This window comes from Rhipicephalus microplus, chromosome 6, assembly GCF_043290135.1.
Source record: "Rhipicephalus microplus isolate Deutch F79 chromosome 6, USDA_Rmic, whole genome shotgun sequence".
Taxonomy (NCBI): Eukaryota; Metazoa; Arthropoda; class Arachnida; order Ixodida; family Ixodidae; genus Rhipicephalus; species Rhipicephalus microplus.
The window spans coordinates 33,463,843-33,476,614 of record NC_134705.1 but is presented as its reverse complement, the minus strand read 5'-3'; the positions used below and the strand labels follow the sequence as shown (position 1 = coordinate 33,476,614).

General features: G+C 44.1%; 1 protein-coding gene across 1 annotated transcript in view; it reads left to right on the top strand.

The window, feature by feature from the left end:
- Nucleotides 1-12,772, top strand: part of LOC119167683 (nose resistant to fluoxetine protein 6) — a 192,048-nt gene that overhangs the window by 114,367 nt on the left and 64,909 nt on the right. Inside the window, exon 7 of the mRNA XM_075865904.1 lies at nt 9,184-9,277. Coding sequence (XP_075722019.1) covers nt 9,184-9,277 — 94 coding nt within the window. The remainder of the gene's footprint in view (nt 1-9,183; nt 9,278-12,772) is intronic.

Below are 12,772 nucleotides of genomic sequence, written 5' to 3'. Positions count from 1 at the left end.
AGACGACGAGAGTGCCCGGTATTGCAGCCATCTCAATACGTTGTGCGGATCACTCCATGCTCGCCCCCTACGCGAGACTCGCGACACCGACGACCACACGCCTTGCTGGCTGCACGTCAACTGCTGATTTCGAAGCAGTCAACACTTTTTCGGCGCGTACACGTGCTCCCTTCCCCTCTGGAAGTAATTTCCTTTTTCCTCGACACATGTTTCTCCTTTCGGTACATGTGTAGGGAAGACATGGTGGCGCCACTGCTGTGTCACCAGTTGCCCGATGTCATCTTCTCAACACAAAACGCCCTTCCTAGGACGATGGGACGTGCAAGCGAAACGAGGATTGCAGATGTTTGTGACAAATATATAAGAACAAAGATTACAGAAAAGTTTTAACAAGGACGTGCTAGGCACTTCAAAAGACAAGGATGGATCAAATGGCGCAGTGGTTCCATCTTCACGATGACACTAGTAAAGAGCTGAGAAGATTGTTTCTAGTAGCACATCAACCAGCCCTGACAGCATCCCAATTATTCCGATAAAGGAATTGGGTTCCAAGTTTAAATCAACTTTGAGACAGGCGAGGAGCAAAACAGTAATCAATGGTGAAGGCCCTGATTAATATAAGCTTAGCAGAATGATAATGATCTAAAATGGGTCAAAGCTGATATAAACAACTACCGTCTTATAACCGTGACATCAGTGATTTACACGCTTTTGATGCAGATTATAAAAGAAATACTACAGGCATGAGGGGGTGTTCGGGGAACTGCAGAATTGGTATTGGAAACAAAAGGGGTTGGAAGACAATTTGTTCTCACTGACACAATGTATAGAAATAAAAGAAAAAAACACATGCCCCTATGGCTAGCTTTCTCGGATATCAAAGAAGGATACGAAAGCGTGGTTCAAGAGGACTTGTGAAGAATACTTCACCCACTAGGTGTGAAAGATGACGTCACTATTCTTCTAAAGAATATATAAGTAACAAGGCAGTTGTTAAAATGGGAAAAACACGTATGGGAATACAAAGATAAAACGGGGGCTTTGCAGAGGTGTAGTCTGCCATCCTTGGTATTCATAGTGTACTTACAAGGATTAGAGGCCAAATTAGGTGGCAGTTGACTTGGCTTCAGCCTATCTGTTGTAAAAAAAGGAAAACTCATTGAACAGACAATACCGGCATTGATGTACGGAGATGATACCGTGCTAACGGCCGACGACAAGGAAGTTTTGCAGATACATATACATCGGCACTAATTAGGGACATAGGTTAGATTTCAGATTCAGTAAGGAAAAATCAGCAGTCATAATTTTTAATGATAGTGAAGGTTGTGACCTTAGGATACAGGAAGTCACACTAGATATAACAGATAAATACAAATACCTGGGCGTATGGACAAGCAATGAGACCGAGTACCTAAGGAAACACGAAATATACGTGACGACTAAAGGTAACAGGAATGCAGCAGTGATGAAAAACAGGGCACCGTGGAATTACAATTGGTATGATGTTGTGCGATGAATATGGAAAGGGGTCATGGTTCCTGTTCTTACGTTCGGCAATGTGGTCTTGTGCATGAGATGAGAAGATCAAGCAAGATTAGAAATTAAGCAACGTGGAATAGTAGGCTTGCCTTAGGAGTTCACGGGAATACACCAAATCAGGGAGTACAAGGTGATATGGTATGGACATCATTTGAGGGCAGGGAAGCTAGCAGCAAGATAAATTTTGAGAAGTGATTGAGAGAAATGGGGGAGGAGCGTTCGGCTAGGAAGGTATTCAGCTACTTGTACATGAAGAATGTCGATACAATATGGAGGAAGCGAACCAGAAAATTAACTTGTAAATACTCAGAAAAGAGCAGGGGGCCAAACCAAAAGATATATCAGTTAAGAAGAAGGTGAAGAAAGCTGAGACCGATATGTGGAGAATCGGCATGATTAAGGAGTCCGCACTAGAGATCTATCGAACTGTTAAGCAGGAAATTGTCAAGGAAAGGATCTATGATAATACTCAGGGTGTTCTCTACTGTTTGAGGCCAGGACAAGAGTATTGCGAATAAAGACATATCGAGCCAAATACGAAGGGGTAGACACGGTATGCAGTGCGTGTGGATAGGAGGAGGAAACTGCCGAACACTTGATAATGTTCTGCAAAGGGCTTCACACTATAGTTTAGGATGATGGCACAGAGTTTTTCAAGGCAGAGAGATTTAGGGACAGGGAGGGCAAAATAGACCTTAAGCGAGTAGAAATAACTAGAAGGAGGTTATCTGATTAGTGGCTACAATCAAGGCACGAGTCAAAATAAATCCTTCACTGCAAATGTCAGTCCTTAACTTTACTATGTAAAGGGAAAAAAAAGATAGCTGAAGTTTTTGTTCACAAATTATTACGGCGAAGTGGCTAACGCCACCTAGCCGCAATACATTGCCAACAATTGTAGGCGCAAAGTAATACCGGATTGTAAGCGGATTGTAAGCGCAGAAAAATAAACGATAATGTTCTTTTAATTACCTCTGTATGCCTTTTCTAGTATACTAAAACACACCACAGAATATTGCTGTGTTCATATGGTGCCTCCGATATGTGCAACTTTTGTTTTAATCGACAATTGCACAATGTTTAACGCACAAACCAAAATAATATTGGCGACAGCTGCGGATGTGGGCTGCTTTAGTCGTATTGCTTGAAAAACATAAAGACAGGCAGACAAACCAATTTTTTTCGCGTTGAAATATCCCAAGAAAGACTACCGTCTTGAAAAAAGCCACCCGCATCTTCACACAAGGGGAACTCGAGAAAATGCGTCCCAGAGTGGGGGGGGGAGGGGGTATAGAGTGAATTGTGCGTAATTTGGTATGGCGTGGGAATATTTGATTTCTATTTCGTCTTTATCGTTTTTATTTATTGAATGAAGGAAAAGCGTTGCTTCAACGAGTGGTAGGACGCTGATGTATATCCAGTATCTACATATACGGGGTGACCTGTGAATGGTCGTGCAGCTTGAGCATTATATTTTTACTAGCAGACGCTGCCTGCGCCTGCCTTGCGAGGCGACAGATAGGGGAGCAAACAGTTGCCACAAGACGCAAGCATGCGGTAAGATACGCGAGGTGCGAGCATGCGCAGTGTGGATGTCGATATCGCAGCCCACGCATGACGCGTGACGTCGTGCATATAAGAAATGCTCCGCATTTAAAAGTAAAGTCCACCACTTTCCATTTGTACTATGGCCGTAGAACTGCAGCCGGATAAATAGATGGATGGATGACAAGTTTATTGTTCCGCCAGATAAGAAGGCCCCCTTTTACCTGTCCCCATCACGCATGCCTAGATGACGGGGGCCGGCACCTCCGCTATATACCCTATTGCTGTTCCCAAACACACGTGCTGAATGGCTTTCGGTTCTGTGTGCCGGCGTAGCCTGGCAGTATTGATGAGGAACAGAAGCCGTAATGATTGATAGATATGTGGGATTTAACGTCCCAAAACCACGATATGATTATGAGAGACGCCGTAGTGGAAGGCTCCAGAAATTTGGACCACCTGGAATTCTTTAACCTGCACCTGAATCTGAGCACACGGACCTACAACGTTTCCGCCTCCATCGGAAATACAGCTACCACAGGCGGGATTTTATCCCGCGACCTACGGGTCAGCAGCCGAGTATCTAAGCCCCTAGACCATCGAAGCAGGGCAGAAACCTTACTGAGTAGCCAGTTCAATCTCAAGAGTTTTTTCCCCGTCTCTAGCCGAATATCTCAAATTCACTTTTTTCAAGCTAGATAGAACAATAGAATAGTTAGCTGTCAACTTTAAGAGCCTTTTTTTTACCTGAAAGGAAAAAAAGAGGATTTCCTTACGCTATCACAACTTAAAACACAAGATTTCTGCTTCGGTGTTGGAGAGCAATAAATTAAATTACCGGAAGTTTCTTCGGCAGCAACACGTGCTGCTGCTCTTATTGTGTTGAAACTGACCGAACAGACGAATAGGAAACCAACGCTTCAGTTTCCGCGGTGGCCGGGCGGTCAAAGTGCGCACTTCTCAGCCGCTCCTGCAGACGACACTGGCGGGTGCTGGAGGTGGTGCGGGCGTGCAGCATCAAACCAAAACCAAAGGGCACTGCTGGTACTGCTGGTATTCCAGTGCCACAATATGTATGAGTGAGGTATAACTTATCCTTGTACGTTTTTTCTTAATCATATCAATAAGAAAGGAGACAGCGTGGCGTAAAAGTAATCAGACGAGCACAGTAAGTTCTGCTCTTGCTCTCCTGTCAAGTGGTGTTGGGCTAATTTCTAAACCGAATCTCGCCTGTCTCCTACATTTATTCGATAATGAAGGCGGCCACCAGTGGAAACAAGGACGAAACATCCTGAGTTATACAGTGTTTTGCCGCAAATGAAACAAGCATATTATGCAACATGGGGCATACGTAAAAATGTTTTTTGTCTGAACACCTCCACTAAACCCATATGATGCCCCACGTGAACTGAATAATACAAGTTCGTTGTCTACATAATTTGAGAACAAGATTTATGCGGGGGTACGTTCGCCTAAGCCACTGAATGGTTATAAAAGATACGTTCGCGATGAATACTTGATGCTGAGATGCCTCCGTTGAAGTTGGTTTGGGCTAGATAGAGTTATTACGAACACAGCAGCAAATGAGTCGAAGCTGATAGCTTTCTGGAGTCAGCCGATGCGGTAAGGTTTTTTCTCACTGACTGCCGTGATTAAATGGCATCAGAATTTATGCCTTGCTAAAGAAGGATCAATAGATTTTTACTCATTGTTAAGTTAGCCTAACGTACGGTTTTAGTTTTTCCGCTTGCCTCTGTCTGCTTGAAATAAATGTTCCTGTTCAACATAAATAATAGCTAGGCTTTATTAAACTTTTGTACAGTGTAATAAACTTGAGATATTGTGACCAGTGAATAAAACTAAAATGTTTTGGCGTCAATAGGCGTCAATTCTTCCTGTTAAAACAGAAGGTCCCAAGCATGTACGTGCTAAAGAATCTGCGTATGTGTGAAAGAAACAAGCCACGCTGCAGATATATGTATGCGCAGCTACGATGTCGGCTGCTTTAATCCATGAGTGGAAGATGGCACGAACTGCGAAAAGAAGTTCGAAGAATAGGTTTCCTTGTAAAACTGAGGCAAATAGAACATTAATACACTATTTCATGATGAGTCCGTATTAGATTAGCTGGCATTGACTTGAAGCACGCTTGTGGATGACCCCCCGGTGAGTGCCTTAGCGCGAGTCCTTAGCAATCAGGGGTCCATGAAAAGAAATTTGAAATCGATCCTCGTGCTAGTGCACACAAAATTGCGTCAATTGTTTACCAGTTTTTGTTTTGCGTCGCATTCGCTTTATTTTTGGCTCCGCCGTAAGTGATCTCTCTTAACAGAAATGGCGGTAAGCCCCATGAGCACCTGATCAGCCGCCATTTTCTGAACGTATGGGCTTTTATGGAGCCTTTGCTACCAGTTATATACACCTTGTTCCGTGTTATACGAAACACGAGTGATTTTTCTAGCACACGGTGCCCTCATCATTGTGACAGCAACTTTCACCGCGCCGGATGACTTCATGCGGACTTTCTGTCCACATGAATTAAGAACATGCTTAAAATACTCCTGGGGTACCACACAAAAGCTCCGGATAACCGGTGTGAAAGACCCGCGAAAAATGCTCCGGAGGCGCCACGTAATCACTCCAACGAGCTTCCGGAAAATTCCAGTAAAAAGTACTCCAGATGCTCCACGCAATCGCACCGGCGAGCCGGAGCAAACACATTTCTCCGGATGTCCGGAGCGAAAATTGCTCCGAATAGGGGGGACGCTAGATGACAAGCGTTTTACTCGGACTTCGGAGTAATTTTTTTATAATGTACTATTGGATTTATCTTTGATTAGCATGACTTTTCACTCAAAGCGAGACAGAATAAAGCTCTCCGACTTGCAAGATCGGTGTAAGATCTCTGACAAGTAAAAGCGTTGCAAAAAGAAAAAAAAAATGGCAGCATATCCACGGAGTGAATGATGGATAGTGGGGTGAAGCATCCGTCCGTCCATTCGTTTTTGCTTCCGTCCATCCATGCGTGCGTCTGTGTGGCCACCTGTGCGTCCATCCGCCCGTCCACGCGTACGCCTGTTCGTGCGTCCACACGTTCATCTGTGCGTCCGTCCCTGCTTTCGTCCATGCATTCGCTCCTGCGCCCATCCATGCGTCCATCTCTCCGTGTAGTCATCCATGCGTCCGTCCATGCATTTGTCTGTGTGTCCGTTCGTCCACCTATTCAACACTCCAAGTACCACCATCTCGCATCTTTTCATCATATATTCCTCATATAGAAGCACCGCCATCCAGCGCACATTCCAAGGACTGAACGAGAGAAGGCACACGCACACTATCTTACGGCTTGCGCTTCGTGTCTACTTCACAGCTTTAACCACCTCGAGTTCACGGTATATACTAGTTCACCGAGTTCATGGCACTGCGGCCCAACGCTCACTAAACCTTTCTAAAACCTAGGTGATTACGCCCAGCGAGTATATCGTAGCAACCCTTTCTTATCTTCTGTGCGTTGTTGAACAATAAAAAATTCGCAACGTGCGCATTAACTAAAAGCCAAATTTTTCTGTCTCTCATTCCCCCTTAGCAGTCATTGGCATGTACATTGAGCACTATCTTTTATTGCTCAACAACGCACAGAAAAAATCTCTCACCGGCACCACCTTGCAGGGCAAAATGTTATACTTGTTACACACTACTAGAACGGCAACAAGGGACGAAGGGGTGCCACTATAAGGAGTTTCGTCCCTGAAACATTCACTTACAGCTTCTAGTAACCACCACTTCAGCTGCATACATCTCTGCATTACCTTAATAATAAATTGTGCAATCATCCCCGCGGCTGAACACAATGTACGCTACACGCTTTTACTTCGATGAAGCAAGATAATGAATGAAGCATTGGCGTTTACCTGAAACACGAAAAGCCCAGTGACGCGAGACGCACTGTCGGTATTTACGAGAGCACAAGATTCACAATTCATTCATTCATTCATTCGCTTATTTTCATTGCAAAAATCTTATACAATGGCAGAGGCCTCGAAAAAAACTGCTCCGTAAAGCTTGGGGAGTTTTTGGCTCCCATTTTCTATAGTGGCAGCAGTTGGCGGAGGTAGCAAAAAACGTGCTTGCATTCAGGATGACATCAGCAATTATTAACATTTAGACAAAACAGTAAGAAGTAAATTAAAAAAACTAAACATACAATATATTGTGCAGAACATGAACATAGGTGTGCGTGAGGAAACAATCTCTTTTATACAACACAACCAACTGTATACATGTTCAAGCACGTTCTTCGCAAAGGCATTGTGATATGTCATTGAAACACAGAAAAAAGAAGAAAAAAACATAAAAAGTGACTAAATAAGTGAAGCTAATTGAGACCACGTTATGTTTGATGTATGAAAGCCAGCATTTTTGAATGAATTGAGCAATCTGGGTAATTTGTTTTTTAACATCTGCATTCCGTAATTGGTACTCGAGTGGGGTATAGACCATACATATTTCACTGTGAAAGATGGTATAGACTGCTGTGTTTTTCTGTAAACAGGCTATTTTATTAATTGTGCTATTTTCTGAATTTATATTGTAGGGCCATACACGAAGTAAAAAATGGTTGTAGCAGGGAAAGATAGTGTGGGTGTTGAACTGCCTAAAGAGGTCCTCAGTGTGATGTTGGTATGATACATTTGCTATTATACGTACAATTTTCTTTTGTAATAGGTGCATTTTCCTAAGCTTTCATGCAGTGGTAGTATCCATACGATATGGGTGTAATTGATTCACGAAGTCAATCTCAGATCACTTTTCTATTCTTTACTTACTTTGAGTCATAGTTGCTATAGTTACAGCAGAGTGGGAATAAACCTAGCACAGAAGGTTTCTTAAAAGAACAGGCGGTCAGGAAGTCGTGGAGGGGAAACCAGTCGACAAGAGCTACGCTGCCGTTGGAGGTCGTGGGCAGCACAACCGTTCAGCTTGAAATCATCCGAGCAACTTTTTTCCGGTGTGGCTGCGCAAGGTAATGATTTTTTTAGGGGCGAAGCGCCTTAAAGCAGCACACGTTCGTCCTTCGTTGTCGTAGTCGTAGTTGTAGTGTGTAACCAGTGTTACATTTTGACCTGCAAGGTGCATGGTGCCGATGGAAGATTTCTCATGTGCTTTGTTAAACAATAAAAAGTTTGCGGCGTACGCGTTAACTAAAAGCCGAATTTTCCTGCCTCTCATTCCCCATTAGCAGCCATTGGCATGTACATTGAGCACTATCTGACAGGAAAAGGTTGCTACGTTACACTCGCTGGGCGTAACCTCATTGGTTTTAGGAAGATTTAGCGAGCGTTGGGCCACAGTGCCATGAATACAGTGAAATAATATATACCATGAACTCGAGGTGGTTAAAGGTGGGAAGTAGACCCAAAGTGCAAGCCGTAAGAAAGTGTGCGTGTGCCCCCTCTCGTTTAGTCCTTGGAATATGCGCTGGATGGCGGTGCTTCTGCATGGAGAATATATGATGAAAAGATGCGAGATGGTGGTACTTGGAGTGTTGAATAGATGTACGAATGGACTTACAGACATATGCATGGATGGACGCATGAACGGACGCAGGGGCAGATGCATGGATGAACGCAGGGACGGACGCATGAAGAGAAGCATGCATGGACGGGCGGATGGACGCAAGGACGGCCACACATACGGACGCATGGATGGACGAAAGCAAGAACGAATGGACGGATGAATGCTTCGCCCCACTCTCCATCATTCACTCCGTGGATATGATGTCATTTTTTTTTCAATTTGGGTGTAAGGAGATCAAGAACACAACAAGGTAAATTACAAGCTAGTCTAATTTATTACTTCAAACTGCGCATAGTGAAGCTGTCTCGAACTGCAGAGAGTTGAACGCTAAACATTCGTCTGAAGGGTTCGTAACACCATAGCGTCCCCATTGTATTCTCTGCTCACGGCATCGCACAATAGTTTTTTTAAAGTACTTAGTGAAACTGACGTGCATCAACACATATGACGCACTTATTCTCACAAGAGCTGCAACGCAACGTTTGTCATGTGTCGCTATCTTTTCTTCTTTCTATTCAGCCGGTGCTAAGATAGCCAAGAAACTGGTGGTGCAGTACAACACACAGCCATTCAACAACGCTTGGTTGGCAGTGGATACGTTCTTTTTTATCAGGTAACCATAGATTTTGACGTATTGCATGAACTACCAGTATGAATATTGCATGGCTGACCATGTGGGCTGCACTTACTAAAAAAATAAATGGGCGCAATTCTTTCAATTGACAACATTGGTCGCACGCACGCCACTGAACTTTCTAATAACGAACAAAAAAAAATGGATGACTGCTGAGCCGCACATCACACCTTCAGGCTCTCAAAAAAGTATCCATTCACAAACCTAGAGCACGCATTGTCAGTGAAGCTGAATTCTTATGCGGGCCTGTTTTTTACTCACTGCACAAGATACCGAGTCGTTCTTTTCTCTGCGCTGTGTAAACTCATGGTCTCCAATAGCCAAGCAAAAGCGTAATTTTTGCGCTGAAACTCACACACATTGCTTCTCTGTATGGCGTACAGGAAGCGTGCATTTAAATCTGGCCTGAAGTATATCGCTCTCAATAAGCGCAATCTTAATGCCGAAACACTGAAATGTGCAATGAGGGCTGTACACGAATCTAGGCTACCTAGTGTGCATCCGTAACAGGCGCGAAACCCTCTCTTCGAGTACGTGGGCAAAGTCGCATTCACAAGCACGCTGAAAAAAATTTGGAAAGGTCAATGGCCGAGAACACCCACGCTTCGACCTTTGTTTGTTTGAAGCTTGCACTATGAAACATACCCACTCGGGGCAATGGCCACATCACTGATAAAGAGAGAGTGATACCGGGATATGATGTTCGATTGTTTTCTTGCTGTTTGATTGATTGATTGATTTGTTGGGTTTAATGTCCCAAAACCACTACATGATTATGAGAGACGCCGTAGTGGAGGGCTCCGGAAATTGCGACCACCTGGGGTTCTTTAACGTGCACCCAAACCTGAGTACACGGGCCTACAACATTTCCGCCTCCACCGGAAATGCAGCCACTTCTTGCTGTTTCTTGAACTTCAGTTCACATAGAACCTTTTGTGTGCTCCTGCTTTGCTTCTATTCGCACGTTTCGTTGCCTATAGGGGGCGCACAGAGCGGCTCAATATTGCGCACACAGAGAGTATCGGAGTCACTGAGCACATGTGCGGCCTGCCTTGCAGTTTTTTTTTTTTTTTTTTGCTTCGCGATGGGTTTTCTTTTTTGAAGTCGCATATTATGCGTCACCTAGACACTTCAGAAACTCGGATACGATGCCTCATTGAAGGCTAAGAGGTCACCCCGCCGCGGTGGTCTAGTGGCTACGGTACTCTGCTGCTGACCCGCAGGTCATGGGATTGAATCCCGGCTGCGGCGACTGCTGTTCCAATGGAGGCGGAAATTTGTAGGCCTGTGTGCTCAGATTTCGGTGCACGGTAAAGAACCCAAGTGGTCGAAATCTCCGGAGCCCTCCACCACAGCGTCTCTCATAATCATATGGTGGTTTTAGGACGTTAAACCCCAGACATCAATCATAGAAAAAGTCCTCAATGCCATGCACATCACTTGTTGTGGCGTGAAATGTCCACGCTCGTTGCCCTCCACTAAAGGCTTTCCTCACGATCATACGTGGTCTGTCGCGCAAAACACCAAATAGTGTTATAACATTCTGTATTTCCTTTCCCGTCATCAGTTTTGAACGGATACTTACCGATGTAAGTTATCACAATGCCGATATTTTGGCGCATTTTTTTTTTAAAAAAAGTAACAGCTTTGCTGCAAAGGCGAAGCAATGAACGCGATAGCAACAAATCGGAAGGTCACGAACCAAATCGCAAGCAGATCGAAGCATGCCTCACGCACATATGACGCACAGAACGTACTCACAAATACAGATGAACGCGAAAAAGTGTCTCAGTTCTTGCTTCGCTGTGTCTGAAAAGCGGACCCTTTTCGCAAACGGAGACTGTACAACAATTTCAGTGACCTTTGTGCGCCCGGTAACGGTAAGTTATCATGCTTGGATGTGTTGTTTATATTCGTAATCTATTCACGTCCCGTGATATAAAATTTTGTATATGTGGAGCTAGCGAAACGGCCGCTAGCACGCTATGAGCGTGGTATGTTGTCATGTTCTTACATGACACGCGTATCAGGATTATTATGTTTTCCCCAGTCATATATTTCGTCATTCATTGACTTCACGTAACACCAAATTTGGTGTATGTGGAACTTGCAAAACAGCCGCGAGTGTGTCATGAAGTGCCCAATATACTCCAATGTTGTGTTGACGCGCGCGCACGCTGGGCACAGCGACGCTACGTTAGCAAAAGGTGGTCACTCTATAGTCTGACTCCAGGCGCGAGCAGCGTCTGCCGGCGCGGCCCGATGGCAACCGGCGCGAAATGCGACATGCTGTATTTCACGCCGATGCGTTAACCTGACAACACTGCGTTTCTCTATTTTCGTGATGCAAGGACGCTGGACGCACTGTAACGCGCATGCGTCAAAGCGACGCAGCACGGCGCACGCCTGCCAGTATATGGCAGGACTGGCGCCTGGCGTGGCAACGCCGGCGTGACGCGACGAAAGGAACGCCGGCGAGCACGCGCCCGGCGTCACGTTGAAATGTATTGGCGCCTTGACTGTGGCACGTAGCCATGTTCTCACACGGCATGTACATCATGATTATCAAGTTTGCACCAGTCACATACCTTCGTCATCTATTGGCGTCACGTAATACAAAATTTGACATATGGGACGCTAGTGAAACGGCCGCGAGTGCGTCATCAGTGTGGCATGTAGTCATGTTGTCAAATGACACGCATGTTATAATTTTCGTGTTTGGATGTGTCACATAGCTTCGTCATCCATTCACGTACTGTAATACCAAATTTGGTATAAGTGAAGCTAGCGAAACGGCTGCCAGCGCATCATGAGCACGGCAGGTAGTCATGTTGTTACATGAAACGCATTTCGCAATTTTTATGTTAGGGTCTGTCGCTTATGTTAACCATGCAATCATGTGATACCATACCAGTTTTGCAGCATGTCATGTGAAGGAAACAACCGCAAGAGCTGCAGGACCATGAAATGTAAATCATCACACACATCTCATACTTATCATGGTTAAAATATGTTCATCATACAGTCATGTTATGCCATACCAAGTTTGGTATTGATACCATTATCGAAACGACCAGGAGAGATAAAAGTCGTAGATAGATAGATAGATAGATAGATAGATAGATAGATAGATAGATAGATAGATAGATAGATAGATAGATATATAGATAGATAGATAGATAGATAGATAGATAGATAGATAGATAGATAGATAGATAGATAGATAGATAGATAGATAGATAGATAGATAGATAGATAGATAGATAGATAGATAGATAGATAGATAGATAGATAGATAGATAGATACGCTCTAACTCACCAAAGTTTGCTAAGAAATGCTTCACATTTAAAACCTGTACTGCTGACTCTTTCAAATATTAATGCAGACAATCTTGAACATACTATTTATATATTTTCTTTTTAATGCGAAGCAATTCTTAGCAAACTTCGGCGACTTTGAGCGTATCTATCTAT